The sequence below is a fragment of the Dipodomys spectabilis genome, unplaced genomic scaffold, assembly GCF_019054845.1.
Source record: "Dipodomys spectabilis isolate Male_0828 unplaced genomic scaffold, ASM1905484v1 ptg000416l, whole genome shotgun sequence".
In the NCBI taxonomy this organism is placed as follows: Eukaryota; Metazoa; Chordata; class Mammalia; order Rodentia; family Heteromyidae; genus Dipodomys; species Dipodomys spectabilis.
Genome location: NW_024871093.1, coordinates 1,421,709 through 1,447,233, shown reverse-complemented (window position 1 = coordinate 1,447,233; position 25,525 = coordinate 1,421,709). Strand labels below are relative to the sequence as shown.

At 57.5% G+C, this 25,525-nt stretch overlaps 3 protein-coding genes across 7 annotated transcripts in view; 1 reads left to right on the top strand and 2 right to left on the bottom strand.

Moving 5' to 3' along the window:
- Nucleotides 1–10,353: 10,353 nt before the first annotated feature.
- Nucleotides 10,354–12,401, top strand: Rasl10a (RAS like family 10 member A). The gene is made up of 3 exons (XM_042667668.1): nucleotides 10,354–10,572; nucleotides 11,451–11,575; nucleotides 11,860–12,401. Exons 1-3 carry the CDS (start codon nucleotides 10,354–10,356, stop codon nucleotides 12,125–12,127), a joined length of 612 nt encoding a protein of 203 aa, XP_042523602.1. The 3' UTR covers nucleotides 12,128–12,401.
- Nucleotides 12,402–12,513: 112 nt separating this feature from the next.
- Nucleotides 12,514–17,713, bottom strand: Gas2l1 (growth arrest specific 2 like 1). Of its 2 annotated transcripts, none has more exons than XM_042667680.1 (6): nucleotides 17,660–17,713; nucleotides 16,337–16,989; nucleotides 15,080–15,187; nucleotides 14,860–14,956; nucleotides 14,597–14,768; nucleotides 12,514–13,843 (listed from the first exon to the last, which is right to left on the bottom strand). In XM_042667680.1, the coding sequence occupies exons 2-6, from the start codon at nucleotides 16,967–16,969 to the stop codon at nucleotides 12,802–12,804; spliced, it is 2,052 nt and encodes a 683-aa protein (XP_042523614.1). In that variant the 5' UTR covers nucleotides 16,970–16,989; nucleotides 17,660–17,713; the 3' UTR covers nucleotides 12,514–12,801. The 2 variants fall into 2 exon arrangements, with proteins under 2 accessions (XP_042523614.1, XP_042523615.1); XM_042667681.1 differs by having other exon boundaries at nucleotides 12,514–13,837.
- Nucleotides 17,714–23,048: 5,335 nt separating this feature from the next.
- Nucleotides 23,049–25,525, bottom strand: part of Ewsr1 (EWS RNA binding protein 1) — a 33,615-nt gene continuing 31,138 nt past the window's right edge. For all 4 annotated transcript variants that reach the window (XM_042667673.1, XM_042667675.1, XM_042667674.1 and 1 more), the window contains exons 13-17: nucleotides 24,751–24,873; nucleotides 24,261–24,423; nucleotides 23,942–24,039; nucleotides 23,572–23,824; nucleotides 23,049–23,451 (exon numbers count right to left, since the gene is read on the bottom strand). In XM_042667673.1, coding sequence (XP_042523607.1) covers nucleotides 23,412–23,451; nucleotides 23,572–23,824; nucleotides 23,942–24,039; nucleotides 24,261–24,423; nucleotides 24,751–24,873 — 677 coding nt within the window. In that variant the 3' untranslated portion in view covers nucleotides 23,049–23,411. The remainder of the gene's footprint in view (nucleotides 23,452–23,571; nucleotides 23,825–23,941; nucleotides 24,040–24,260; nucleotides 24,424–24,750; nucleotides 24,874–25,525) is intronic.

The window sequence follows — 25,525 nt, the reverse complement described above, 5'->3', positions numbered from 1 at the left end:
CCTCAGGGCCAGTCCCTGCAGATTGGATGGATGGTTCCGCCTGTTCTGTGTCCTGGGTCATCCCTACTCCGGCAGGCACAAGTGCAGCGGTGGGATGACCCCTCCAGAACGACAGCACCAGGCAGGGCACACAGTTCCCATTTCCGGTTGCAGTTAAGCCAGGTGTGGTGTCACACATCTGGTTCTGGGGCCTGAACTTGGGGGCCTCAGGCTCTCCGCGTGTGGTGCATCTGGGGCTCTGCCTACCCGAGCCACACTTCACTTCCAATACCCCACTAATTTTTTTTTTTTCTGGTTAATTGGAGATGGGAGCTCTACAGACTTAGACTTTTGAGTAGCTAGGATTACAGGCATGAGCCCCTGGTACCCAGTTTATTTTACTTCTTTTGATGAAACTGTGGTTTGAACTCAGGGCCTTATGTTTGCTACACAGGTATTAGCTCATGATCCTAGCCTCCTGATGAGCCATACCCATCTTTGATTTTTTTTTTTCTCAAATGAATTTTTTGGGGTTTTGTTTTGTTTTTTATTGGGTCTGGTCATGGGGCCTGAACTCTGGGCCTGGGCGCTGTCCCTCAGCTCTTCAGCTCAAGGCTAGCGCTCTACCACTTGAGCCACAGCGCCACTTCCGGCTTTTTTCATATGTGGTGCTGAGGAATCGAACCCAGGGCCTCAGGCATGCAAGGCAAGCCCTCTACCACTGAGCCACCTTCCCAGCCCCCCCATCTTTTTATTGATTGAATGTTTTAAAAGCTGGCCTCTGATCACAATATGTTCAGTCTTTTCCTCCTGCATAGCTAGGACTACAGGTATGAGCCACCATGCCCAATTATTTACTTATTTATTTATCCCATCCCGGGTCTTGAACTCAAGGCCTGGACACTGTCCTGAGCTTTTTTTGCTCAAGGCTAGCACTCTACCACTTGAGCCATAGTGCCACTTCTGGATTTTTCTGTTTATGTGGTGCTGAGAAATTGAATATAGGGCTTCATGCATACTGGACAAGCACTCTACCACTAAGCCACAATCCCAGCCCCCAGCTATTTATTTTTGAGGGAGGACCTCCCTATGAAGAAACCCCAGATGACTTGGAACTCACTGTGTGAGTCCACATGAGCTAGCCTGGAGCCCTAGATCCTTCGTTTCAGTCTCAGTGCTAGGATTACAGGGATGAACCACCATACCCAACCTTACGGTTTTAAATGTGCCTCTTTTTTTTCTTTTTTTCCTTTTTTGCTTTTTTCTGTTGGTCATGGGGCTTGAACTCTGGGCCTGGGCACCATCCCTCAGCTCTTGAGCTCAAGGCTAGCGCTCTACCACTTGAGCCACAGAGCCACTTCTTGGTTTTTGGTGGCTTATTAGAGATGAGTCTCATAACCTTTCCTGCCTGGGCTGGCTTTGAACCGTGATCCTCAGAACTCAGCCTCCTTAGTAGGTAGAATTACAGGAGTGAACCATAGGCACTCAGCTTTCTGCGTTTTAGAGTCATTTGACCTTTTTTGTGAGCCTATATAATATCTGCCTCTTTTTCTCTGGTTATTGGTTCTTATCAACTTGATGAATTTCTGTTTGTGAGGTTTTTTTGTTGTTGTTTGTGTTTTTTTTTTTTTTAGCTCTCCTATTTTGCTACTGCTTCTTACTTTGCCATGCTGACACTGGGTTTTATGTAATTTTCTTTTGATCTTTTCTTCCTAGTACTGGTTTGATCTTGGTGTTTGCATTCTCCTCCTGCTCCATCTGGCTGTGTGGAGGAATGAGGTGGGAATCCAACTTCCCCTTTCCCCCAGCTGGCTCCCTCACTGCTTCTACAACGTCTATGAATAATTCATCTTTCCCCACAGACTTCACACGCCATTTTTATCATTTGCTGAATTTCCACCTATATTTCAGTGTTGTTCTGTATCAGAGAATTTTACTATTCATTGGCTTCTGCCTTTTCAAAAAGTACCTGCTTTGTCACATTTCAATTTTAGAACCAGTTTGTGTCTTTTTTTAAATGATGGTATTTTCACTTGGATCACACCAAATACTTATAGAAAATTGACATCCTTATAATATGCCAATAGGAGTGTTGAGTGGGGTTAAGGGTATTGCTCTGTGGTAGACCACTTGCCTAGCATGGTCGAGGCCCCAGGTTCCATCCTCAGCTGCAAAAACAATAACAAAAATAATACCATTAGACCTTTCCCAGGCCCAGAGTTTAAGCCCCACAACCAAAACAAACAAAAAACTTCCTAGACCTATATATGAAAATAGGATAATAGAAGCCTTTTCATTGAAACTGTAAAGGATTTTCTTTATGGTTTTTTTTTGTTGTTGTTGTTGTTGCCAGTCCTAAGGCTTGAACTCAGGGTCTGGGCACTGTCTCTGAGCCTCTTTGTACTCAAGGCTAGTACTCTACCACTTGATCCTCAGTGCCACTTCTGGCTTTTTCTGAGTAGTTTATTTGAGATAAAGAGTCTCACAGACTTTCTTGCCCAGGCTGGCTTTCAACTCTAATCCTCAGATCTCAGCCTTCCCAGTAGCTAGGACCATAGGCATGAGCCACTAGCACCCAGCTGCTTTATGGATTTTTGTAGTATTTTTTTCTTTTTCATTTACGTTTTTGCCAGACATAGTGGCTCAATACTGTAATCCCAGAACTCAGGAAGCTAAGGAAAAAGGATCATAAGTTTGAGACCAGCTGAGGCAATTTAGTGACTCCTGTCTCAAAAAAAGAAAGAAAAGAAAGTACAAATAGGGCTGGGCACTGGTGACTCACACCTATAAACCTAGCTCCTTAGGAGGCTGAGATCTGAGGATTACGTTTCAAAGCTAACCCGAGCAGGAAAGTCCATGAGACTGTACCTCCAGAAGTGGTGCTGTGGCTCAAAGTGGTAGTGCTAGCCTTGAACAAAAGAGCTCAGCAACAATGCCCAGGCCTTGAGTTCAAGCACAAATATATATATGTTTTGTTTTTTTGGGGAGGGTCCAGTCATGGGGCCTGAACTCTGGGCCTGAGCGCTGTCCCTCAGCTCTTCAGCTCTTCAGGCTAGTGCTCTACCACTTGAGCCACAGCGCCACTTCTGGCTTTTTTCTTTTTGCTTATGTGGTGTTGAGGAATCGAACCCAGGGCCTCATGCATGCAAGGCAAGCGCTCTACCACTGAGCCACCTTCCCAGCCCAACTTTTTTTTTCTATAGAACCCCTATCACAGGACTGGGAATCTGGTTTAGTGGTAGAATGCTTGCCTAGCATGCATGAAGACCTAGGTTCGATTCCTTTTTTTTTTTTTTTTCTTTTTTTTTTTTCGGGGTCTGGTCATGGGGCCTGAACTCTGGGCCTGGGCGCTGTCCCTCAGCTCTTCAGCTCAAGGCTAGCGCTCTACCACTTGAGCCACAGCGCCACTTCTGGCTTTTTTCTTTTTGCTTATGTGGTGTTGAGGAATCGAACCCAGGGCCTCAGGCATGCAAGGCAAGCGCTCTACCACTGAGCCACCTTCCCAGCCCTCTTCTTTTTTTGATGGGTTGTTTTTGTTGTTTGGTGCTGGGGATCATAAATAGAACCTTGCACAGATAGACAAGTGCTCCACCACCGAGCTGTGTCCCTAGTCCTATTTATAATGCATTCATATATTTTCTTTTTTTTTTTTTTTTGGTTGGTTGTGGGGCTTGAACTCTAGGCCTGAGCACCGTCCCTCAGCTCTTCAGCTCAAGGCTAGCACTGTACCACTTGAGCTACAGGACCACTTCCGGTTTTCTGGTGGTTATTGGAGGTAAGAGTTTCGTGGATTTTCCTGCCTGGGCTGGCTTTGAACCTCAATCTTCAGATCTCAGCCTCCTGAGTAGCTAGGATTACAGGTGTGAGCCACTGGCACCCGGCTGATACATTTTATATTCTATGGTCCCTTTGGTAAATGGTCCCTCTTCTGTTCTTTTTTTTTTTTTTTTTTTTTTTTTGCCGGTCATGGGGCCTGAACTCTGGGTCTGGGCGCTGTCCCTCAGCTCTTCAGCTCAAGGCTAGCGCTCTATCACTGGAGCCACAGCGCCACTTCCAGCGTTTTCTATGTAGTGCTGAGGAATCGAACCCAGGGCCTCATGCTTGCAAGGCATACACTCTACCCCTGAGCTACCTTCCCAGCCTCTCTTCTGTTCTTTTTTGTATGTCCTTTGTTTGTTTTGTCGGTCATGGGCCTTGAACTCTGGTCCTGGGTATTGTCCCTCAGCTTTTTAGCTCAAGCCTAGCATTCTACCACTTGGGCCACAGCACCCTATTGGAGATAAGAGTCTCATGGACTTTCCTGCCTGGACATCCTCAGAGCTCAACCTCTTGAGTAGCTGGGATTACAGGTGTAGCCACCAGCTCCTGGCCAGCTTTTTCTGTTTTATGTGGTACTGAGAAATCTAACCCAGGGCTTAATGCATGCTAGGCAAGCATTTTACCACTAAACCACATTCCCAGCCCTAAAAACTTTTATTTATTTTTATTTTTGTTGTTGTTGGTTGTGGGCCTTGAACTCAAGGCCTGAGCACTGTCCCTGAGATTGTTTTGCTCAAAGCTAGTCTCTACCACTTGAACCACAGCACCACTTCCAGCTTTTTGTTTATGTGGTACTGAGGAATTGAACCCAGGGCTTCATGCTTGCTAGGCAAGCACTCTACCACTAAGCCACATCCCCAGCCAGGTTATGAGGTTTTAGGAGGGAGCCAAGCCTAAAGCCCTGAGTTCAAACTCCAGTATGGCCAAAAGGGAAACAAAGGAAGAGAGCTCACTCTTTCTCAGGAGACTTGCCAGCAGCACGCTTCCTCCATGTCAAGTTAGCCCCAGCCTGCCCACGGGAGCCTTTGCAGGCCACGCTTCTGTGAAGCCTCTCCTCTCCTCTCCTCTTCTATCTTGAGGATTTTGCTCAGGGCCTTGGGCATGCATCTTTTTTTTTTTTTTTTTTTTTTTGGTCATGGGGCTTGAACTCGGCCTGGGCACTGTCCCTGCGCTCTTCAGCACAAATTGAGCTCTACTGCTTGAGCCACAGAACCACTTCCGGTTTCCTAGTGGTTTATTGGAGATAAGAGTCTCATGGACTTTCCTCCCCAGGCTGGCTTTGAACCACAATCCTCAGATCTGAGCCTCCTGAGTAGCTAGGATTACAGGCACGAGCCACCAGTGTCTGGCTATGCATGCTCTATCTTAAGTCACATAGAGAGAACCTTGGAGGGGGCTGGAGGTGTGTCTGTGTGGCCCAGGCTGGCTTTGAACTCATGTCACTTTGTTCTGCCTCCAGAGTGCTGGAATTACACACCCCACCTGCATTCTTTCTTCCTTTCTTTCATTCCTTTCTTCCTTCCCTTCCTTTCTTCCTTCTTTTTCTCATTCTCTCATCTTCTCTCCCTTCCCCTTCCTACTCCTCCCTTCCTTCTCTTTCCTTTCTAATTTCTTTTTCCTTTCTCTTTCTTTCTCCCTTTCCTTCCTTTTTTTTTTCTTTTTTCCAGTTCTGGGGCTTGAACTCAAGGCCTGCTTTTGTTCAAGGCTAGCACTCTACTACTTGAGCCACAGTACCACTTCTGGCGTTTTCTGTTTATATGTTGTACTGAGGAATCAAACCCAGGACTTCATGCATATTAGGCAAACACTAAGCCACATTCCCAGCCTGCTCTACCATTTTGAGCCACAGCACCACTTCTGGGGTTTTTTTTGAGTGGTTAATTGGAGATGAGTCTAAAGGCTTGGGGCTGGGAAGGTGGCTCAGTGGTAGAGTGCTTGCCTTGCATGCCTGAGGCCCTGGGTTCGATGCCTCAGCACCACATAAGCAAAAAGAAAAAAGCCGGAAGTGGCGCTGTGGCTCAAGTGGTAGAGTGCTTGCCTTGAGCTGAAGAGCTGAGGGACAGCGCTCAGGCCCAGAGTTCAGGCCCCACGACTGGACCCAAAAAAAAAAAGAGTCTAAAGGCTTTCCTGTCCAGGTTGGCTTTGAACCGTGACCCTCTGATCTCAGCCTCCTGAACAGAATTACAGGCGTGAGCCACCAGTGCTGGCTCCTTCCTTCCTTTCTATTCTTCTTTCTCTCTTTCCTTTCCTCTTTTCCTTTCCTATTTCTTTTTCTTTCATTCTCTCCTTCCTTCTTCCTTTTTTTTCTTACCCTCCCACTTTCTTCTTTTTCACTTTCTTCTGTCAGTCCAAGCTGCTCCTGGCTCATCTCTCACTTGTCCCAGCCACACCAGCGATCATTTCTCCAAGGAGCTGGTGTATGTCTGTTATGTGGTGTTGGATGTGAGCACTCTGGAAGGCTGGAGGGGAGGGAGGCCTAGCTTCCTGGTCATCAGCTGACAGCCAGCAGAGTGCGCACGCTTGCGCGTGTATGTGCGTACATCCCATTGGCGTGGAATCATCTCAGATGGACCCATTTTGTCTCACCAAACTAGTGTTCCTGATCTTCCCTTTGTATCATCTCACCATGTTCCACAACTCTCGGAAGCCCGGACCTTACCATCCATTTTACAGAGAGAGAAACTGAATCTCAGGTTTTCCTAACTTGCAGAGATGACCCAGCCCTGGGAGGAAGGGATCAAAGCCAAAAGGTCTCACTTCAGAGGCCTGAAGCGCCCGCCTTGTGCCCTGATAGTCGAGAGACCTGGCCTGGCCCTCGGGAGGCTGAGGAGCCACCATGGACGGGTCAGATGAGGACAGCATAGTCCCAGACATGTGAGCAGACCCCGCCCCCGTTCAGAGTTCAGAGGTGAGCTGCTGCCAGGATAAGTGACATGGACCTGGGATGAATGGCAGGGCAGCATAATTCATGGTCAGTGGTGTGGCTCAGATGGCCGACCACAAGAGCCAGGCTCTCTCCTGGGAGCTGATGCAGTCTGGCATGTTGAAGATGGGGATGGGCCAGAGCCAGGCTAGCTGGGACACACCATGGCTGCAGTGAACTGGGAGAAGGAGAATTCTGCATGGGTCCTGGGCCTGCTCAGCTGCCTCACAGCCCACTCCATTATCTGGGCCTTGACCCCTCAGAGCTCAGTTTAGTTGTCACCCAAACCTTTCCCTAATGGAGGCTGGTGCCTCCCTTAGGCCCCTGGACCCTCCCCCTCCAGAAAGCTCTGAGTCAATCCAGGCTGGCGGATCTATGATGGCTGCAAGTCTGTCTCCTTTAAAAGCCACAATGGGCAGAAGCAACCACCCTGGCTCCCTGCCATAAGGGAGGTGATGTGAATACTTTGTGAGTTATCTCCGAACTCTAGATGGGAATATATGAGGGGTAGGGAGGCCCCTGGGGAGTAGAGAGAGGAGCAATGTAGCAGCCCACAGCCATACTTTGGGGGCAATAAGAACCCTAAAATCCACATCCCAGGCAGTGGTCTTTGGAAAGCCTGACCCAGGGCTATCAACTTCATAGCCCAGCTCACCCCCGAGAGTGACAGGTACCTCCACTAAGTCCCAACCTTATAGGACCATGAGCTCCAGCTGACCACCTCCTGATGCCCTGTGGCCCCTGGGCCCAAGAGAAGCTCATTTTTCTCTGAGTGTCAGGCTCAAGGGCACAGGGATCTGTGTTCCAGTCTCTCCTCCCTCTGGACATCTGAGGCCCTACCCCTGCATCCCTCTGCGCCTCAGTGGGCAGGGCTTGCCCATTTCCATCCTGCTCAGTGGACGCAGGTTAGCAACACTGGCGACAGTTCCCCCAGGGACTATGTCATCCCTATGGAGTGCGCGCAACTTTGTGGGAACCTGGAGACATTTCCAGTCCACAGTGTCCTGTATTGTCCCAAATAAACATGGGCAGACAAGCCACCCTGGGTCCCAGAGGGACCTGGCATGCAACCCTGTCTGGGAAGAGGCCACTGTCAGCAAAGAAGTCTCTCAGCAGCTGAGAGGGGCATGAGACCAGCTTGACAGCTGCCCCCCAACCTGCTGTGTCTGCAACAGAAGAAGGGGGCTAACTTTATTTACTCCCTGCCTTGTTCTCCAAGGAAGCAGCTCACAAAATGTCCAAGGCCAAAGATTTAATATGGAAGAGGAGAAATGAAGTGACGGGAAGGCTTATGTCAGGAAAAGCAAGCCTGGCGTTTCCTATCATTAAATGTGAATACTTACAATATCTCCAGAGGACACTCTGAGTTCCCTAGTGGCTGAGGAAAAGAATGAAATCAGATCCAGATCCCTGGTCTAGCCTCAAAAGATGGAGACACTCCCCACCCATTAGTATGACCTGCGTCTCGATTTGTCTTTCTCCATTGCAGAATTCATCCTTCCTCCATTTTTCCCAGGCTGGGATGAGGCTTTTGCCTGTGCTCTTACAATTCCTAGGTCTTGATGATTCTAGAACCTTCCTTCCTGGGGCTGGGAAGGTGGCTCAGTGGTAGAATGCTTACCTTGCATACCCGAGGCCCTGGGTTCAATTCCTCAGCACCATATAAGCAAAAAAAAAAAAAAGTTATAGAACCTTCCTTCCTAAAGGACATTTTTTCTTCTGTTTGGTCCTAGGACTGCTTGTACTCAGGGCCCAGGTGCTATCTGAGCTTTTTTCTCAAGGCTAGCTAGCACTCTACCACTTGGAGCCACAGCTCCACTTCTGATGGTTAATTGGAGGTAAGAGGCTCATGGCCTCTCTTGCCCATCTGGCTTTGAACTGCTAGCCTAAGATCAGCCTCCTGAGGAGGATTATAGGCATGAGCCACCAGCACACAGCTCAGTCTTTCTTTCTCTTTCTTTCTCTCCTTCCTTCCTTCCTTCCTTCCTTTTCTTTCTTTCTTTCTTTCTTTCTTTCTTTCTTTCTTTCTTTCTTTCTTTCTTTCTTTCTTTCTTTCTTTCTTTCTTTCTTTCTTTCTTTCTTTCTTTCTTTCTTTCTCTCTTGCCAGTCCTGCTGCTTGAACTCTGGGCCTGGGCACTGTCCCTCAGCTCTTCAGCTCAAGGCTAGCACTCTACCACTTGAGCCACAGTGCCACATCTGGCTTTTTTTTTTTCTGTTTATGTGGTACTGGGGAATCAAACCCAGGGCTTCATACATGCTAGGTAAGCACTCTACCTACCACTAAGCCACATTCATACACTTCTTTTTTTTTTTTTTAAGAAAATCCATCCTGCCAGGCACTGATGGCTCACACCTGTAATCCTAGCTAGTCAGGCTCAGATCTTAGTATCACATTTTGAAGCCAGCCAGCTCAAGAAAATCTGTGGGACTTTTTTTTGTTGTTGTTGGTCGTGGGGCCTGAACTCGGCCTGGCACTGTCCCTGAACTCTTCGGCTCAAGGCCAATACTGTACCACTTGAGCCACAGCGCCACTTCCAGCTTTTTTCGGCTTATGTGGTGCTGAGGAATCGAACCCAGGGCCTCAGGCATGCAAGGCAAGCGCTCTACCACTGAGCCACCTTCCCAGCCCCCACGGAGTCTTATAGCAGGGGCACCTGACTTTACAGTGGTCTGCAAGGGACCGAGGTGGGGAGGGGCCAGCCAGTCTCCAGGTCTTTCTATAGCGATTCACCTCTAGCTTGTGGCGGCCGGAAGATCGCAGGCGAGCTTCTGTGCCTCCATGGCCGGCCCAGCCCCTTGGGTCCCCGCCTCTACCCAGGACGGCCCTGTGGTCCCCGCCGTGTGAGCCAGGTGGCCGGGCCGGGCGGCTGGGACCTCAGTGCCTGAGGCAGGGCCCCTGCCTTTGCTGTCTTGGCAGTGACCCTCTCCTGCCTCAATTTCCCCCTCTCCAAGCTGTGAAGCCGGGGGTCGCTCGGACGGGGGTCCGGCACTCGGTAGGTTCTCGGGGGTCTTTGGGGGAAGGCCTCAGAGGCCTCTGCCTGTGCCGGAGGCCGGGCGGAGCCCCAGGGCGGTGCGATGACTCCGCCAAGGTCACCCAGCCGGTCCTGACCCGGCCCGGGCGGCCTGGCTCCGGGCGCCGGCTGGTGGCGGGCGCGGAGGGGGCGGCGGCCGGGGCTCCCTTCCCGGGAGGGGGCCGGGGAGGCGGGCGCGGCGGTTACCTCATCGCCGCCTCCCTCCCCGGAGCCCGGCTCGTTCTCTCGCTCGCGCCACCGGCTGGGGCGAGACAAGGACGGAGGCACCGAGACGCCGGCCGCGCCGCGAGGAGCTCGGGGCCGGGGCTGGGGCCGGGGCCGCGCTGCGGGCGGAGGCGGCGTCTGCGCGCGGCGCCGCTCTCTTCTCCCACCCGGAGCATCGCCGCGTCCGCACCGGCTCCCGCTGCTGGCGCGTCCGCGTCCGCCACCGGCTGCCCGGCCGCCGCCCGCCGCGTCCTCCTCCGGCCTCGGGTGTCGCGGGGGGGCGGCGAGGAGCGCGGCGCGGCCGGCGGCACCGGGCAGGGCGCGCGGCGGGGCGCGCGCGGCGCGGCGCCGGCCCATGAGGCTTCCCGGCGCGGGGCGCGGCAGCGCGGGCCGGCCATGGGGGGCAGCCTGCGGGTGGCAGTTCTGGGCGCCCCGGGAGTGGGCAAGACGGCCATCATCCGCCAGTTCCTGTTCGGTGACTACCCTGAGCGCCACCGGCCCACGGACGGTCCCTGCCTCTACCGGCCCGCGGTGCTGCTCGACGGCGCGGTCTACGACCTGAGCATCCGGGACGGGGACGTGGCTGGCCCCGGCCCGAGCCCCGGAGGTCATGAGGTAGCGGCTCACGGGCTGGGCAGGGGAGGGGACAGTGCGACAGTGCGGCGGGTGTGAGCGCTCGCCGTCCACGTGCGCGCCCACGCGGCCAGCCCCGGGCGCGCCGGCGTCGGCGGGGACGGACGGACGGACGGACGGCTGTGCGTCTCGCGGCGCGTGTCGGAGCCCCCCCGCGGGCCTGGGGGCGTCCCACGCAGGGCGATCTCGCCCGTGGCGGGCGTGTCCTCCGCCCCGCGGCTGCGCCTCTTTTCTTTGCCTGCCTCTGCGAGTGTGGGACCCTGGACGGAGCCGTAGGGGGAGAAACTGGGACGAGACACTCGGGGGTAGTGTTCGACCGGGCATCGTCCCTCATTGCTGTAACCTGGGGCAGACTCGGCTAGTGATCGGTGCCAGGTTCAGGGCAGACCTCCGTCCTCGGTGCTGAGAGGAAAAGGCAGGGCAGCATGCACACCCCGGGCTGGAGGGGGGGGGGGCGGTGGGTCTGAACCTGGAAAGGTGGAGTTTTAAGTAAAAATAAGTGGTAAAAGCGTTCCAGGTGGGAAGCGCGGCAGGTGCTCGGAGGCTTCGGTGTGCGCAGCTGCGGGCAGCGGGCTGAGGCCTGGGGCTGGGCCATGCGTCTTACGGGCAGCTGTAAGCGGTGGCGATGGTGGAGCTGAGCTGGGGAAGAGGAAGATTGGGGTGAGCGAAGCGAAGGGAGGCCCGGGGGTGAAGGAGAGCTGAAGGCCGACAGGCGGCCGTGAGGTGGAGGCCCGGAGCTTGGAGGAGGCTGGCTGTAGGTTCACTGAGGCCTGAGGGCGAACTGTGGGGTTTGGCGTCACGCGCCAGCAGAGTTAGGGAGCAGGAAGACGACTCCCGCATCCCCTGGCCTCCGCCCCCAGGAGTGGCCGGACCCTAAGGACTGGAGCCTGCAGGACACGGACGCTTTTGTGCTGGTCTACGACATCTGCAGCCCGGACAGCTTCGATTACGTGAAGGCCCTGCGGCAGCGCATCGCGGAGAACAGGTGGGCGCGCGGCCGCGGGGCGGCGGGGCTGCGGGCGGGGCCTGCGCGCGGGGCGGCAGGCGGCGTCCCCGTCGTTGGCTGGGTCTGGGGTGGGGGGCGGGGTTCTGGCTCAGGCCTTTGCCCGGGGAAAGGTCTCCGTTTGTACGAGGTCTCTGGCACACCCGAGTCTGGTGTGTGTTGGGGGTGGGTCCCTGGCATGGTAGGGAATGCGCCTGCGTGGGGAACACTCGTGGGGGCGGAGTCCTCAGCCCCGCGCTTGGCTCCCTATCCTGGCCACTACCTAGGCCGGCGGGCGCTCCCGAGGCTCCCATCCTGGTGGTTGGCAACAAGCGGGACCGGCAGCGCCTGCGCTTCGGACCTCGGCGTGCGCTGGCCGCCCTGGTGCGCCGGGGATGGCGCTGCGGCTACCTCGAGTGCTCGGCCAAGTACAACTGGCACGTGCTGCGTCTCTTCCGTGAGCTCCTGCGCTGCGCCCTGGTGCGTGCCCGCCCTGCGCACCCGGCCCTGCGCCTGCAGGGGGCGCTGCACCCGGCGCGCTGCAGCCTCATGTGAGCGGACAGCGCGATCTCCTCCCCGATTGGACAACCGGAGGTCCCGCCCCGTCTCCTAGGCAACAGGCTTCTCTTTGAACTTCATTGGACCCAGCCAGACCCACGCCCCATTGGATAAGATCAGTCTTTTCTGGGACTTCATTGGGTCGCTGCCCCACTGATTAAAGACTCGACTATGAATGTGATTAGAAGCACTCAGACTGCTCCTGGAGCTTCTTTGGACGCACTTTTTAAGCCACGCCTCTCACGAGGTAATAAAAAACAATTTAAGCGCACCTGGGAGTTTGACCCAGGAGGTCAGAGGTGCCAGGGATGAATCCATAATAGCAGTGAACACCAGAATCCCAACTTGTAATGAGGGTTGCAATGGCCAAAAACAGACAGGTGGCTGGAGCAAAACTTTACTGTCAGAGGCTCTGCTGAACCGCTGGTCCTCAGGACACCGGGCTGGGCCGGCCTCCTCTAAGGCATTCAATAATATTAGTAATTAAATAGCAATGCTCATCCCCCCCAACCGGAATGTACAGCAGGTCCCATTGTGCCGCGTGGTCCCGAGGGGTCTGGTCCCGTGAGGTCTGGTATGTAGGGGGCTCCCTGATGCAAAGGGCAGGTTAAGGCCACAAAGGAAAATAACAAGGAGTGGGTTTGGGGAGCAGCTGGAATGATCCATCACATTCAGGAATCTGGCTCATCTCTCGGGGTGACAGAGTGAAGGGCTTGCCAGGCCCCGAGCTCCGCGGGTTCGGACGGGCGGCGGGGGCCCCGAGGCGTGGGGATGCGGGAGGGTTTACGGTCTGGCTGTGTGTCCATCCGGCCCCGTGCCCAGGTCCTTGTGGGTTCTGGGCCCGGCAGGGGGCTCCCAAGTGCATCTAGGGGCGCCCCCATGCCAAGGCAAGGGCCGCCTTCGTCGGAAGAGCTGGATAGGGCCTGGTTGCGGAGCCCAGGCATCCCGTTGGCTGTCCGGCCGGAGTCCCCCGCTTGCCCACACTTGCCAACCAGGATGCTGAGCGAGGAAGAGGAAGAGCTGGACGAACAGTAGGCCGAGTCGGGTGCCGGAGGATCCGGGGCCCTAGCCGGGTCGGGGGCAGGTCCGGTGGGGGTCCCGCTGGCAGCAGCCTCAAGGGCGCGAGCATTGGCCAGGAATTCCTCTTCCAGGCGCTGGAACAGCTGCTGCTCCTGCTGCGGGTCAAGCTGCAGGGGTGTGCGGAAGAGGCTGGCGGGTGTGGCAGCCAGTTCGGGAGCGGGGCTGGAGACGCGGGGCGGCCGGGGCGCCGCGGGGCTGCGGGCACGCGGAGTCTGCGGGGTGCACCTGCCCGAGCCCCCGCCGCCCCGGCCCCGGGGCAGGAACGAGTGCTGCCCGTCCCGGTCCCGGCGCACGAGCAGCACGGCGGCCTGGTCGTCTCGGCTCTGGCTGCGGGCCCGCCGGGCGGGGCCGGGGGCCGCCAGCTGCGCTCCCCGGCCGCCGCCGGGGGCCGCGCGGGGACGCCCCCGGTCCGGCCGCTCCCGGGACTGGCTGCGGGGGGCGGGCGGCCGTCGTGGGGAGGCCGGGGTGCCGGTGGTCAGCCGCCGGCTGGGCCGCTCCCTCCGGGCGCCGGTGCCCGCGTCGTCACTGCGGGCGCCCAGGGGGCCGCTCTGGGCGGAGGAGGCGGAGGAGTCGCTGTCCCCGGAGTAGCGGCGGGAGCGGGGCAGGGGGGGCAGCTGGTCCCGGGGCCTGGGGTTGGGGAACAAGAGGGGGGGCATCACCGGCGCGCCGAGGGGGGCAGGTGTGGTCAGTGCTGGTGGGAGCTGGCGAGGAGGCCTCCGACCCGGGGCTTTCGGGGAGAAGTGAGCCTCGGAGCCGCTTCCTGCGGCCGCTCAGGGCCCGGCGAGCAGCGGGAGGAAACGAGGTCTGCGGGGCGCCCCCCCTCCCCCGCGGGTCCCCCCGGGCCGCGCTGGGAGGAAGCCGGGTTGGCCTGGCCGCTGCCCAGGCTCCGGGACCCGCCCCGGCCGTGTTGTTGGTTTGGTGCGGTTGCCGTGGAGACGGGAAGCCGGGCCGCCCCCGCCCGCGGGAACCTTTCCCGGCGGTGAGTCACCGCGCGCGCGCGCCCGCCCGCCCCGCGCCTCCCGCCCCAGCGCGTCCCGGCCCGCGCCACCCCGCGCCGCGCCTCCCGCCCCGGCCCGCGCCGCCCCGCGCCGCTCCTCCCGCCCCGGCCCGCCCCGGCCCGCGCCACCCCGCGCAGCGCCTCCCGCCCCGGCCCGCGCCGCCCCGCGCCTCCCGCCCCGGCCCGCCCCGGCCCGCGCCTCCCTCCCCAGCGCGTCCCGGCCCGCGCCACCCCGCGCAGCGCCTCCCGCCCCGGCCCGCGCCGCCCCGCGCCTCCCGCCCCGGCCCGCGCCGCCCCGCCCCGCGCCTCCCGCCCCGCCCCGCGCCTCCCGCCCCGGCCCCGCCCCTTCCACGGCCCCGCCCCTTCCACGGCCCCGCCCCGGGGCTCACCTGAGCGGGGGCTCGGGCCCCTCCTTTGTGCTTCGTAAACTAATGGGAGTCACTTCGGGCCGGGAGCCCCGACGCTCACTGCCGGGGACGGGGCTGCCAGGCCGGGGGCTGGGGCTGGGGGACACCCTCTGGGGGGAGAAGGTCGGGGCCCGCGGCTGGGACGGGCGGTGGGCTGTGGGGAGAGGACAAGCGGGGTGTGAGGGCCCGGGCCCGGGGCGCCGCGCGCGCCCGCCGCCCGCCCGCCCGGCCGGCCCGGCTCTGACCGGTGGAAGCGCAGCGGCACGGGTCGTGCTTGTCCAGGTAGTGCTCCAGCGTGTCCCAGCCGCCGCCCACGCGCACCATCACGTGGCTCCGCAGCACCTGCGCCCGCGCGGGTCGAGGGTCGAGGCTGTGTCGGTGGCCCGCCCGGCCCCGCCCCTCGCCCGGCCCCGCCCCTCGCCCGGCCCCGCCCCCGCCACTCCAGGCCCCGCCCCCGCCACTCACCCGCACGAAGATGAGCAGGCTCGAGTCTCCCACGCGGTACTTGCCCTCCGACACCTTGATCATGGGGAACTGGTCCGGGCAGGTGCAGCGGCCCAAGATCTCCCTCACCTGTGACCACAGGCTGCGGGTCAAGGGTCGGGTCCCTCCCTCTGCTGCCCAAGGACAGTCAGCTGCTCTGGGGTCAAGAAGGAAGTCCTTCCGGGGAAAACTGGCACTGTGCTGCCTCGGACACGTTTTTTCCACCGGCTTGTCTTCCCTTTCCTAGCTTGTGTTTTTTGGAGACAGGTCTCACTGGGTGGCCCAGACTGGCCTCGAACTGGAAATCCTGGATGCCTCCAACAGCCTCCCCTCCCCACACCTTCCCCTTCTTGGCTCCGAGTCCACGAAGCTGGCCAGGATGAGGCCAGAGCCTCGGTGCCCAGTGAACCATGGATGCCCTCCCCCTTTGCCAAGGTCCATAGAGGCCGGGCCCTGGGAGGAGCGGGTGGAAGGGCACCTGTGTGCCCCTGGCAGAGAACCAGACTACGTCCGATGGGGCACGCAGGCCACCCTCCTGGCGAGCTCACAGCTGCACACATGTCACCCCAGGCTGGGGCTGCCAGGCTGGCTGTGCGGGAGGCCCTGCCCGCCTCCTCACCCACAGTGGCGCCGCAGGAAATGAGCAGGTGGGGCCTCCAGTGACCCGGGCCCAGGCTGGGGGTGGGGGACGGCTCTGCCCACAGCCACCGCCATCCCGATAATACCCACCTCCCGGGCAGGCACAGCCTAGTCCTAAGCTCCTGATAAGAAAGAAACTCTTGGCACAGCTGCTGCGGGGGTGGCAGGGACACCTAGGCCCTGGGAAAAGAGGGAGCTGGGGACCGGGGACTTCCTAAGTTCAAACTCCTTTAGCAACTCCCAACAGGCCGCCTGGTTCCCATTAGGGGGGGGGGGGGCCGCCTCCCAAGCACTCATTGTCTCTCAGCCAAGGCAGCACCCATTAAACCCTGAGATGAAGGTTGCAAGAGAGGGCAGAGGAGGAGCCCAGATTAAGAAAGCAGACAGACTTGAGTGCAGCTTTAGTATGGAAAAGAGATGCAGGAGCCAAGAGTCTCCTCGCTGGGCCTACTACTACTATACACTTGGCGTTTAGCATATGCACCCTTTCCATGCAGCAGGCTGGCCTGCAGATGCCAGGAGCCCAGGAGACGGACACGCAGGGACAGGTGGGGGGGGCTGCGGTGGGGGGACGGGGGCCTGGCCGACCCCATGGCTCACCAGCTCATCGAGGTTGCGCAGGTCACTGGGCGTCATTCGGGGCCCACGCGTGGGCGCCTCGGGCGCAGGGAGGGTCTCGATGACATTGTCCCCGGCCGCCGAGGGGTCGCAGGCCGGGGGCGCGGCGCGCAGCTCCCGCTCGATCTCTTGCTCGAACTGCACCAGGCGGGGGGCAAGCAGGCCCAGGCGGGCCCCGCGCCGGGCCACCTCCAGCAGGCACAGCACCACACTCTTCTCGTTCTTGCGCAACACCAGGTCCTCGGTCTCGAACATGAGCACCTCGGGCACGCCCAGCTCCGAGCGGCACCAGCCGATGAAGGTGGCCACGTTGTCCCGGGCCACGAAGGAGCCGGGAGCCACGCTGTGGGCCTGGAAGGCCACACCTCGGGCTGGGCGGGCGGCAGCCAAGGCCCGCGCGGCCTCGGTGACAGCGTTGGCATGTTGGCACAGGGTGGTACCCGTGGCCAGGCCGGTCAGGAAGCCATCCCCGCCGCCCGGCAGGCCCAGGCTGTACAAGGCATTGAGCCACTCGGCCAGGTCTTCCTTCATGGCCTCCACGTAGGCCTCGCTGGAGCGGAAGGGCCGCACGCTCTTGGCGGCCGAGCCCGCGATGCCCGCCGCTGGGTCCGCCATGCCCGGGGCCAGGCGCGTCACTGTAAGCGGGGACACGGGTCGGGCTCAGGGGCGGCCGGCGGCAGCGCGGGGCCGTGGTGAGCACCAACGCCGCGCGCGGCGTGGCTCGGGGAGCACGGCCCGGGGTGGCTGGAGACCCCGTCCCCATAGGTCGGTTCCCGGGGCCCCAGCGCCGGGGGGGGGGGCGGCCCGGTCGGGACCTCGGCCCGGCGCAGGCGCCCACAAAGCCTCCCCGGCTCCGCCGCGCCGCCCTCCCCGCAGGGGCTCCCCGGGAACCACCGTAAAAAGGCGGCACAGCTTAACCACGGCTGGCGACCACAGCTGGGCGCGTGGCGATCTGATCTCCACTTGACAGACAGGGAAACTGAGGCTCCGGAGGGGAGGGGTCGGGGCGCTCGCGACGCGAGGCCGAGCTCGGCGGGGATCCCCGCAGCCTGGCCGGCGGGGCCCAGGCCCCGCCTCCCCCGAGAAGCCTCCCCAGCGCCCCCGGCCGGGGTGGGCATCCAGAACGGCTTCCCTTCCGCGAGCCTCGGTGGGGCCGGCGGGGCCCGGCCCAGAGACGGTGCGGGGCCGCCCAAGGTCACACAGCCTTCGCGACGGCGCCCAGGCTGGGGACGCCTCCGCCCGGCCACGACCCAGCGCGCGCGGCGACGGATCCCGGGCCCGGGGGGGGGGGGTCCCCGCGCTCACCTGGCTCATCCCGCCGCGGCCCCGGGCAGCATCGCCCCGGCGGGGCCGGGCCGGGCCGGGCCGCCGCAGAGAGGCGCCGCCCGAAGCCCGCTGGATCCCGGCTGCTGCCGCTGCTGCCGCCCGCGGCCGCGCCGCGCCGCCGCGTCTCCGCCCCGCCCCCCTGGAATTCGGATCCGGCCCGGAGGGCCGGGCGGGGCCGCGCGCTCTTAAAGGGGCCGCGCCTTTCCTGGGCGGCGGAGCGAGAGGAGCGGGAGGACTTGAGCTCGTCCCGCCCGGTGAGGCCTGGAATCCCGGGGTGCTGCGCTATCAGGGTTCCCACGCCGCCGCCGCCGTCCGCTCCGTCCTCCTTCCTTTGGTTTCCTAAAGGAAGAGGTGGACGCTTTTAGTTGTCCACCCTCCCCGGGGGACGGCGGCCTTCCCGGGCAGAGGCTGCGGCTCAGCCGGTTCCTGGGATGCAGGAAGCGATAGGGCTCCCCGGCTGCAGAGTCACCTCCCACCCCGCGGCCAGATAGCCGGGCCCCCTCCCGCAGGGCCGGCGCCCCCGGGCGATGGGGACCCGCCGAGGCGCGGGGGGCGGGGGCCTGGCCCAGGCCCTCTGAGGGTCTGGCGGGCAGAGCTGCGTGGCGTGGAGACGGCTAACCCCGCTGGGCTCGGGCCGAGGCCGAGGGCCGGCACCACCGGGAAACCCTGCCCCCTGCTGCCGCTCAGATGCTCAGAGCTGAATTTAATGAAGCTCCTACTGTGTGCCAGGCCTACTCTGTGCCCTTCACACAGGTCCAGGCTGGAGAGCAGCGGTGGAGCTGGGGTTTGAAGGTGACTGGCTAGGGGACGCCCTCATTTAAAGGCCAGAGGATCTTCTGAGCCGATGCCAGTGGCTGCCGCCTGCCATCCTAGCTGCTCAGGAGGCTGAGATCTGAGGAGCAGAGTTTGAAACCAGCTTATATATTATATATATATATATATATTATATATATATATATATAATATATATTTTGGTTCGGTCGTGGGGCCTGAACTCTGGGTCTGGGCACTGTCAGCTCTTCAGCTCAAGGCTAGCGCTCTACCACTTGAGCCACAGCGCCACTTCTGGCTTTTTTCTTTTTGCTTATGTGGTGCTGAGGAATCGAACCCAGGGCCTCAGGCATGCAAGGCAAGCGCTCTACCACTGAGCCAACTTCCCAGCCCAGACTATCTTCAATTAATCAGCAACAAAGCAGGATGTGAAGCTGTGACTCAAGTATTAGAGCACTGGCCTTGAGCAAAAAAGCTCAGGGACAGTGCCCAGAGTTCAAGTCCCAGGACCAACACAAAAAACAGAGGTGTCTGTGGCACATGGGCAAACACTAAGGGATCCTAATCATGGAAGAAGAGGTCAAAGATCTTTGAGGAAAACAGCTCAGTCAGGGGCCAGTGGCTCAGGCCTGTAATGAATCCTAGCTACTTAGGAGGCTGAGACCTGAGGCTTGTGGTTCAAAGCCAGCCTGGGCAGAAGAGTCCCCATGAGACTCTTATCTCCAGTTACCACTCAAAAACCAGAAGTAGAACTGTAGCTCAAAGTGGTAAAGTGCTAGCTTTGAGCAAAAAGAGCTCAGGTTGTTAAAGCCCCAAGACTGACCAAAGAAAGAAAGAAAAAATATCCCAACACACAGGTTATATTCACCAAAATCATGGATGTCACAAATGGTTTTTGAGTCCCTACCCACCTAAAGATGGAAGAAAAGTTCTATTCAATCTTTTTTTGTGTGTGTGTGTGCTTATGTGCATCTCAGTGTGTGCATCCCAACACTGGTATTTGAATTCAGGGCCTAGAACTGGTTAATTGAAGATAAACCTCTTAGAGATTTTTTCTTTTTTTTCCTTCCTTCCTTTTTTTTTTTTTTTTTTGCTAGAGCTAGCTTTGAACCTCCATCCTCAGATCTCAGCTTCCTGAGTAGCTGCTGTGAATACAGGGGAGAGCCACCAGCACCTGGCTTGTTCAATTCACTCTTAAGGTGTATCAAGGTTTGAATTAAAGTCTTCACACTCCACTTGGGCTACCTCCCACCTAGCTTTTCGGCTGTTGTCTTGGAATGGAGTCTCATAGACTTTTCTCCTTAGGCTGAATGCAGTCCCCCTGATCTCAGCTGTAAGTCCCTAGGATTACAGGTGTGAGCCACAGGCACTGGCTTGGAATAATAAATCTTTAACTTACCCACCCAGGCCAATAGATCAGGCTCTAGAGGTCAATGTAATTCAGTAAATTTCCTCCAACCTTGGGATGGTGACTAACCAGTGAGCAATTTCATGTTCTAGCCCATTATACTTCAATAAAAAAAGTTGTACCTGGGCTGGGAAGTTGGCTCAGTGGTAGAGCGTTTGCCTTGCATACCTGAGGCCCTGAGTTCGATTCCTCAGCACCACATAAACAAAAAGAAAAAAACCGGAAGTGGCGCTGTGACTCAAGTGGTAGAGCGCTAGCCTTGAGCTGAAGAGCTGAGGGACAGCGCCCAGGCCCAGAGTTCAGGCCCCACAACCGGACCAAAAAAAAAAAAAAAAAAGTCGTACCTTTGGCCGGGCGCTGGTAGCTCACACTTGTAATCCTTGTTACTCAGGAGGCTGAGTAACAAGGATCTCAGTTTAAAGCCAGCCCAGGCAGGAAAGTCCGTGAGACTCTTTTCTCCAATTAACCACCAGAAAACAAAGTGACGCTGTGGCTCAAGTGGTAGAGCACTAGCCTTGAGCTGAAGAGCTCAGGGACAGCGCCCAGGCCCAGAGTTCAAGCCCCACAACCAAAAAAAAAAAAAGTTTAAACATCATTGTCAAGCCAGGTGCTGGTGACTCACACCTATAATCCTAGCTACTCAGGAGACTGAGATCAGATCTGGAAATTGTGATTTGAAGCCAGCCTGGGCAGGAAAGTCCTTGAGACGGGCGAACAGCCAGAAGTACAGTTGCGGCTCCAGTGATGGACTACCAGACTTGAATGAAAAGCTAAAGCAAGCAGGTGAGGCTTGGAGTTCAAGTTCTACTACTGGCACACATAAAAAAGAAGATACTGAGCCAGGAACCAGTGGCTCATGCTTATAATCCCACTCAGGAAGACCTGAAGATTGTGGTTCAAAGCTAGCCTGGGTAGAAATGTCTGATATTCTGTCCAGCAAAATGTGACTGGAGGCATGGCTCAAGTGGTAGAGCACAAGCTGTAAGCTCAAGGTCATGAGCACGAGGTAGCGGGGAGGGAAAGGGAAGATTGGGATAGGAGAGAGGAGCTGAATGCCGATGGCAAGCTTAGATTTCAAGGTACTGAATTCAAACCAAGAAAAAGAGGGGAGAGGAAGAGGAAAGCAGAGCTGGGTGCCAATGGCTTGGGTATACCAGTGTTTACACCTATAATCCTAGACACTTGGAAGGCTCTGGTCTGAGCATTGATGTTTGAAGCCAGACAAGGAGTTAATTCCAGGAGACTCAACGTGGAGTCACATGCTGGGTTTCTAGCAGGGGAGGTTGATTTGGTCTTAACTGGCTCCCTGTAGCTATCTATGGTCGTGGGCAAGAGCAGGAGCAGAGCCTAGGAAACTCAGTGGTGTGGATGAGTGCTAGAGGCTTTTTTTCCCCAGTTGTGGGGTGTGAACTCAGCCTGGGTGCTATCTTTGAGCTCTTTTCATTCAAGGCTAATTAGTGCTCTGAGCCACAGCTCCACTTCCAGTTTTTGGTTAATTGGGGACTTGTCCTGGGCTGGCTTCGAACTGAGATCCACAGATCTCAGCCTCCTGAGTAGCTAAGATTAAAAGCATAAGCCAGGTGCTGGTGGCTCATGCCTGTAATCCTAGCTACTCAGGAGGCTGAGATCTGAGGATCTTGGTTCAAAGCTAGCCCGGGCAGGAAAAGTCCATGAGACTCTTAGCTCCAATAAACCACCAGAAAACTGGAAATGGTGCTGTGGTTCAAGTGGTACAGCGCTAGCCTTGAGCTGAAGAGCTTAGGGACAGCGCCCAGGCCGAGTTCAAGCACCATGGCCGACCAAAAAAACAAAAAAAAAAAACTTATAAATTCCCAGCATCCAGCTCCCACTTCTCTGAAGGAGAGGGTGCCCCATCCTTTTCCTCTCCAGGCCTTTGAGCTAGGGTTTCCATCCAGGTCCATTCCCGAGCCTCCAGCTTTCGGTTCTAGGACATGAATGAAGTAGCTGTGACTAGACAGTGGCTTCAGTCCTTTGGTGGGTGGCGGCCTAGAGCCCTTGAGTCCTTCTCTGAAAAAGCTGCAGTCTCTCCATGGCCTCTCTCGTTCTTTGGAGGACAAAGGGAAGTGGCAAACATTGCTGTAGGGGGAGGACTGGGTTCTGACTGTTACCGGCAGTGCACAGAGCCAGTGGTCCTGGGTATGGGTGCAGGACTTTCTTTCAGACACGGTTTCAAGATGCAGCTCAGGCTGGTATTGAGCTACTTTTGCTCAGCTTTCTTCTGCTGGGATCAGAGGTAGTGTACCTGGCTGGCAAGCAAGTGCCTCTGTTCTGTATTCCCCTTCTGCTCATCTGAGAAGTGGGCAGGAGGGAATGGATGGGTGGATGAGGCACTTGGCCTGACTCAGGAGCCGCCTGGTGGTGATATGGTGGAGGCATGGGTGGGTGGGGCCCTTGGTAGAACTCCCTTGACTTCAAGCTGGACTGCAGTAAAATGGCAGCTCCGGGCACCTGAGGTCAGAGGCCTGTGGGTCTCAATAAGCATGGTGGGAGCCATGCATTTTTACAACTTCAGGTTGAGCCAGTCCCAGGCTAAGCCAGGGTTTCGAGAATCACTTGTTTCCTGTCCTGAAGTCAGTGTAGCCGGAGGAAGGGCTGGGACAAATAGGATTGAGGTGGCCGCGGTGGTGCGGGTTTGGACTGGTTGAGGCTGTTCAAACATTTTGAATGTGCTGGTGTGGATAGGGCAGAATCAAACTCTTGTCAGCCTCCCAAGCAGCGATGGCACTGGGTGGGAATGGAGGGCCCCCGAGCTTGGGAATGTAGGGCACGAACGGCATGGGTGGTTTCAGGAAGGCATAGGCTAATCCTTTCCAAAGGCAGAGAGAGGAGCAGCTTGCGGGCAGGTCGCAGGTTAAGGTGTTCTCAGGGGTAGCAGAATGAATGCATCCCAGCACAGGGAACTGCCTGGTAGGGCAGAAGACAGTTACTGGGTCCATCCCTGCTAGTTCCTGAAGGGTTGCATGTAGGTGAATGCAGAGGACAGGTGCAGAGCTATGAACCTTCTTCCTGCTCCGTCCCCTTTCAGGTCCTTGCCTGAGGATTAACGGAAGGCCCTTTTGTTGTCATCTAAAACCATTTCAAGATGTCCCCTCCATAAGGAGCCATGTACCATGTACCTATCCCTGGGGGGGTCAGGGGCAGGCACCTGCGAACAGAGGCCGAGAAGGATGACTGTTTATAAACATTTGGAATTTTATTTAAAAAAAAAAAACCAACAAACATCACAACCATGAACATTGTTACAGTTAGAGGCCCTCTGGTTCATCCACAATGATACTGAGCATGCTCACAAGGGTTCCCATTGTTACGTCTTAAACAACCATCTTCAAAAGAAGGGGGGGAAAAAAAAACTCAGCACACTACCATTTAACTTGTTTTAATGTTTCTCCACAAATGGTGAAAAATACTAAAGTACAGACAAGGAATAATCATAATGTTGTGACCAACATTATAAATATGGAATTATAAATTTAAAACATTTTCTGGTTTAAAAAATAAATCTGGTAGTCAATGCGGCTCTGCGGGCTGTGTCTAATAGGGCCGATCTCTGCGCTCCTGGCGGTGCTCCCCTCTGCAAGGCAAAGGGGACCCTGTTAGCACTGGGCGGGGCAGGGAGCCCTACCCCCGCCCCCAGCTCCCCACACCAGTGCCACATGGACGCCCGCTGCACGGCGCACCCCCCACCACATACTTATCCATCTTTCCAGGTCCTCCGCGTCCGCCTCTTCTTCCTCCCATCTGTTCCATCAAAGGTCCTGGGGGTCCCCCCGGCCCCCCTCGTCTTCCTCCGCCAAAGCCGCCGCGGTCCATGCCACGGCCACCACGAAAGCCGCCTCTGTCTCCACCACGGCCGCCTCTGAACATGCCACCGGGGCCACCGCGGTCCATGAGGCCACCTCTACCCCCCCGCATGCCGCCGGGGCCACCTCTGCCGCGGTCACCACCTGAGGTAGCAAAGGGCGGAGGCAAGGTTCCTACCTTAATGGGGAGCTGGGGCTGCCCATGGCTCACAGAAGGCTAGCGAAGGAAGCGTAGGGAACACTCTGGAAAGCTGTACCTACCCGGAGGTGGGAAGGGCGGCGGGAGAAAGCCCTCGGGTTTCGGGGCTTTGCACTGGTTGCACTCTGTTCTCCAGGCGAAGTTCTGGTTTCCACAGCCCCTGCACAAAGTCCCGACAGCACAAGTCACTGAGGAAGTCAGCTGAGCAAAGAGGGACAAAAGGCACCCCCACCGCCCACAGTCCCGGGCACAAACCACCAAGAGGATCTCCTCCATCAAGTGGCTGAGGAGCCTCCGGCAGCGTCCCCAAGCAGTCACCAGCAGGCTCTGACCCCCCACCGGGAGTGGTGACACTACCAATCTGTCAAGTGAAGTACATACGGGTTGGGACACTGCCAGTCTCCAGCTCGGTGTTGGACATTGCCTCCTCCAGAAGGGTTCCCCCGGGAACCCCGTGGTCCTCTTGGGGGAAAGCCTCCTCGGTCTCCTCCACGGCCTCCCATGCGACCCATGGGACCCCCTGGACCTCCTGGGCCACCTGGACCTGAAGGAAGAACAAGTGAGCCTCTTTCTAGGAGCAGCTCTGCCACAAGAAACACCAACTGGCCCACAGGCCCCAGCCCCCAGTGTGTTCACTGGACTCGCACACTAGCATGTGGCATTTTTAGACTGAGGCCAGAGCACAGCAGCCCTGGAGTTCACACAGGCAGGCGGTGAGGTTTCCCGGGGCCAAGAAATCCCTTTCCCCGTCTTCCACAAGCAGGTGCCGCCCACTTTCACTCGTACAGTCGTGATTCCACACTCCTTATCCACCCCCACGCTAGTCGAGGCCTCAAGGGCAGAAAGCACACTAAGTGTGAGCAGCGAGTACCTCCACGCAGCGGTGGTGGCATCCCTCTGCCCTCGCGGGGCGGCATGCCACCCCTCATGCTGTTCACTGGAGGCTTCTTCCGGGCAAGAGTGACTTTAAGTTTGCTCCCTTGGAAATCTTTGCCTGGAAAGAGATGACAGAACATGGGTAAATCCAAGCCCAAGCCCAAGCCCTCCCTGTGAGAGGGGAGGAAACTAGAAGCCCCCTTTCTCACACCCAGCCTCCTGCTAACCCTGATGCCTCTCTCAGAAGGATCAGGCCTGCCCTTCACACCTAAGCATGATGGCGCCCAGCAGCAGGGAGGCTAAGGCAGGAGCTCCCTGTCTCAAAGCCCTGCAGGAAAAGGGCTGCTGGAGCTCTCACAGCAGTGCTCAGAGGAAATGGAGGCAGTTGAGCCAGCAACACAGATACTTGCAAATAGATTTTGTCAAAAGTGAAATTTCAACAAGGCTTTAACCATATACATGTTTGTACTCAAATGCACACTGGCTAGGATTTTTTGTGTGTGTTGCTGAAGACTGAACTGAGTGTTAGGTGAGCACCCTTTCATCAGAAGCTTCCAAGGGTATTCTTGGATATGGGCCCAAAGGACAACCATTGGCAGACTAGGAAAGGTGGAGCTGTGGTTATACCTAATCAGAGCATCAATCAGGCTCATCTTGTTCCTATGGGCTCTTAAGTTCTTCCTCCTATTCTGCTCTACGTACACAAAGGGAGAGTCCATCTGTCTTTTGTCTTTAAACTTCAGAGGTTGCATTCTAAACATCCAACATTT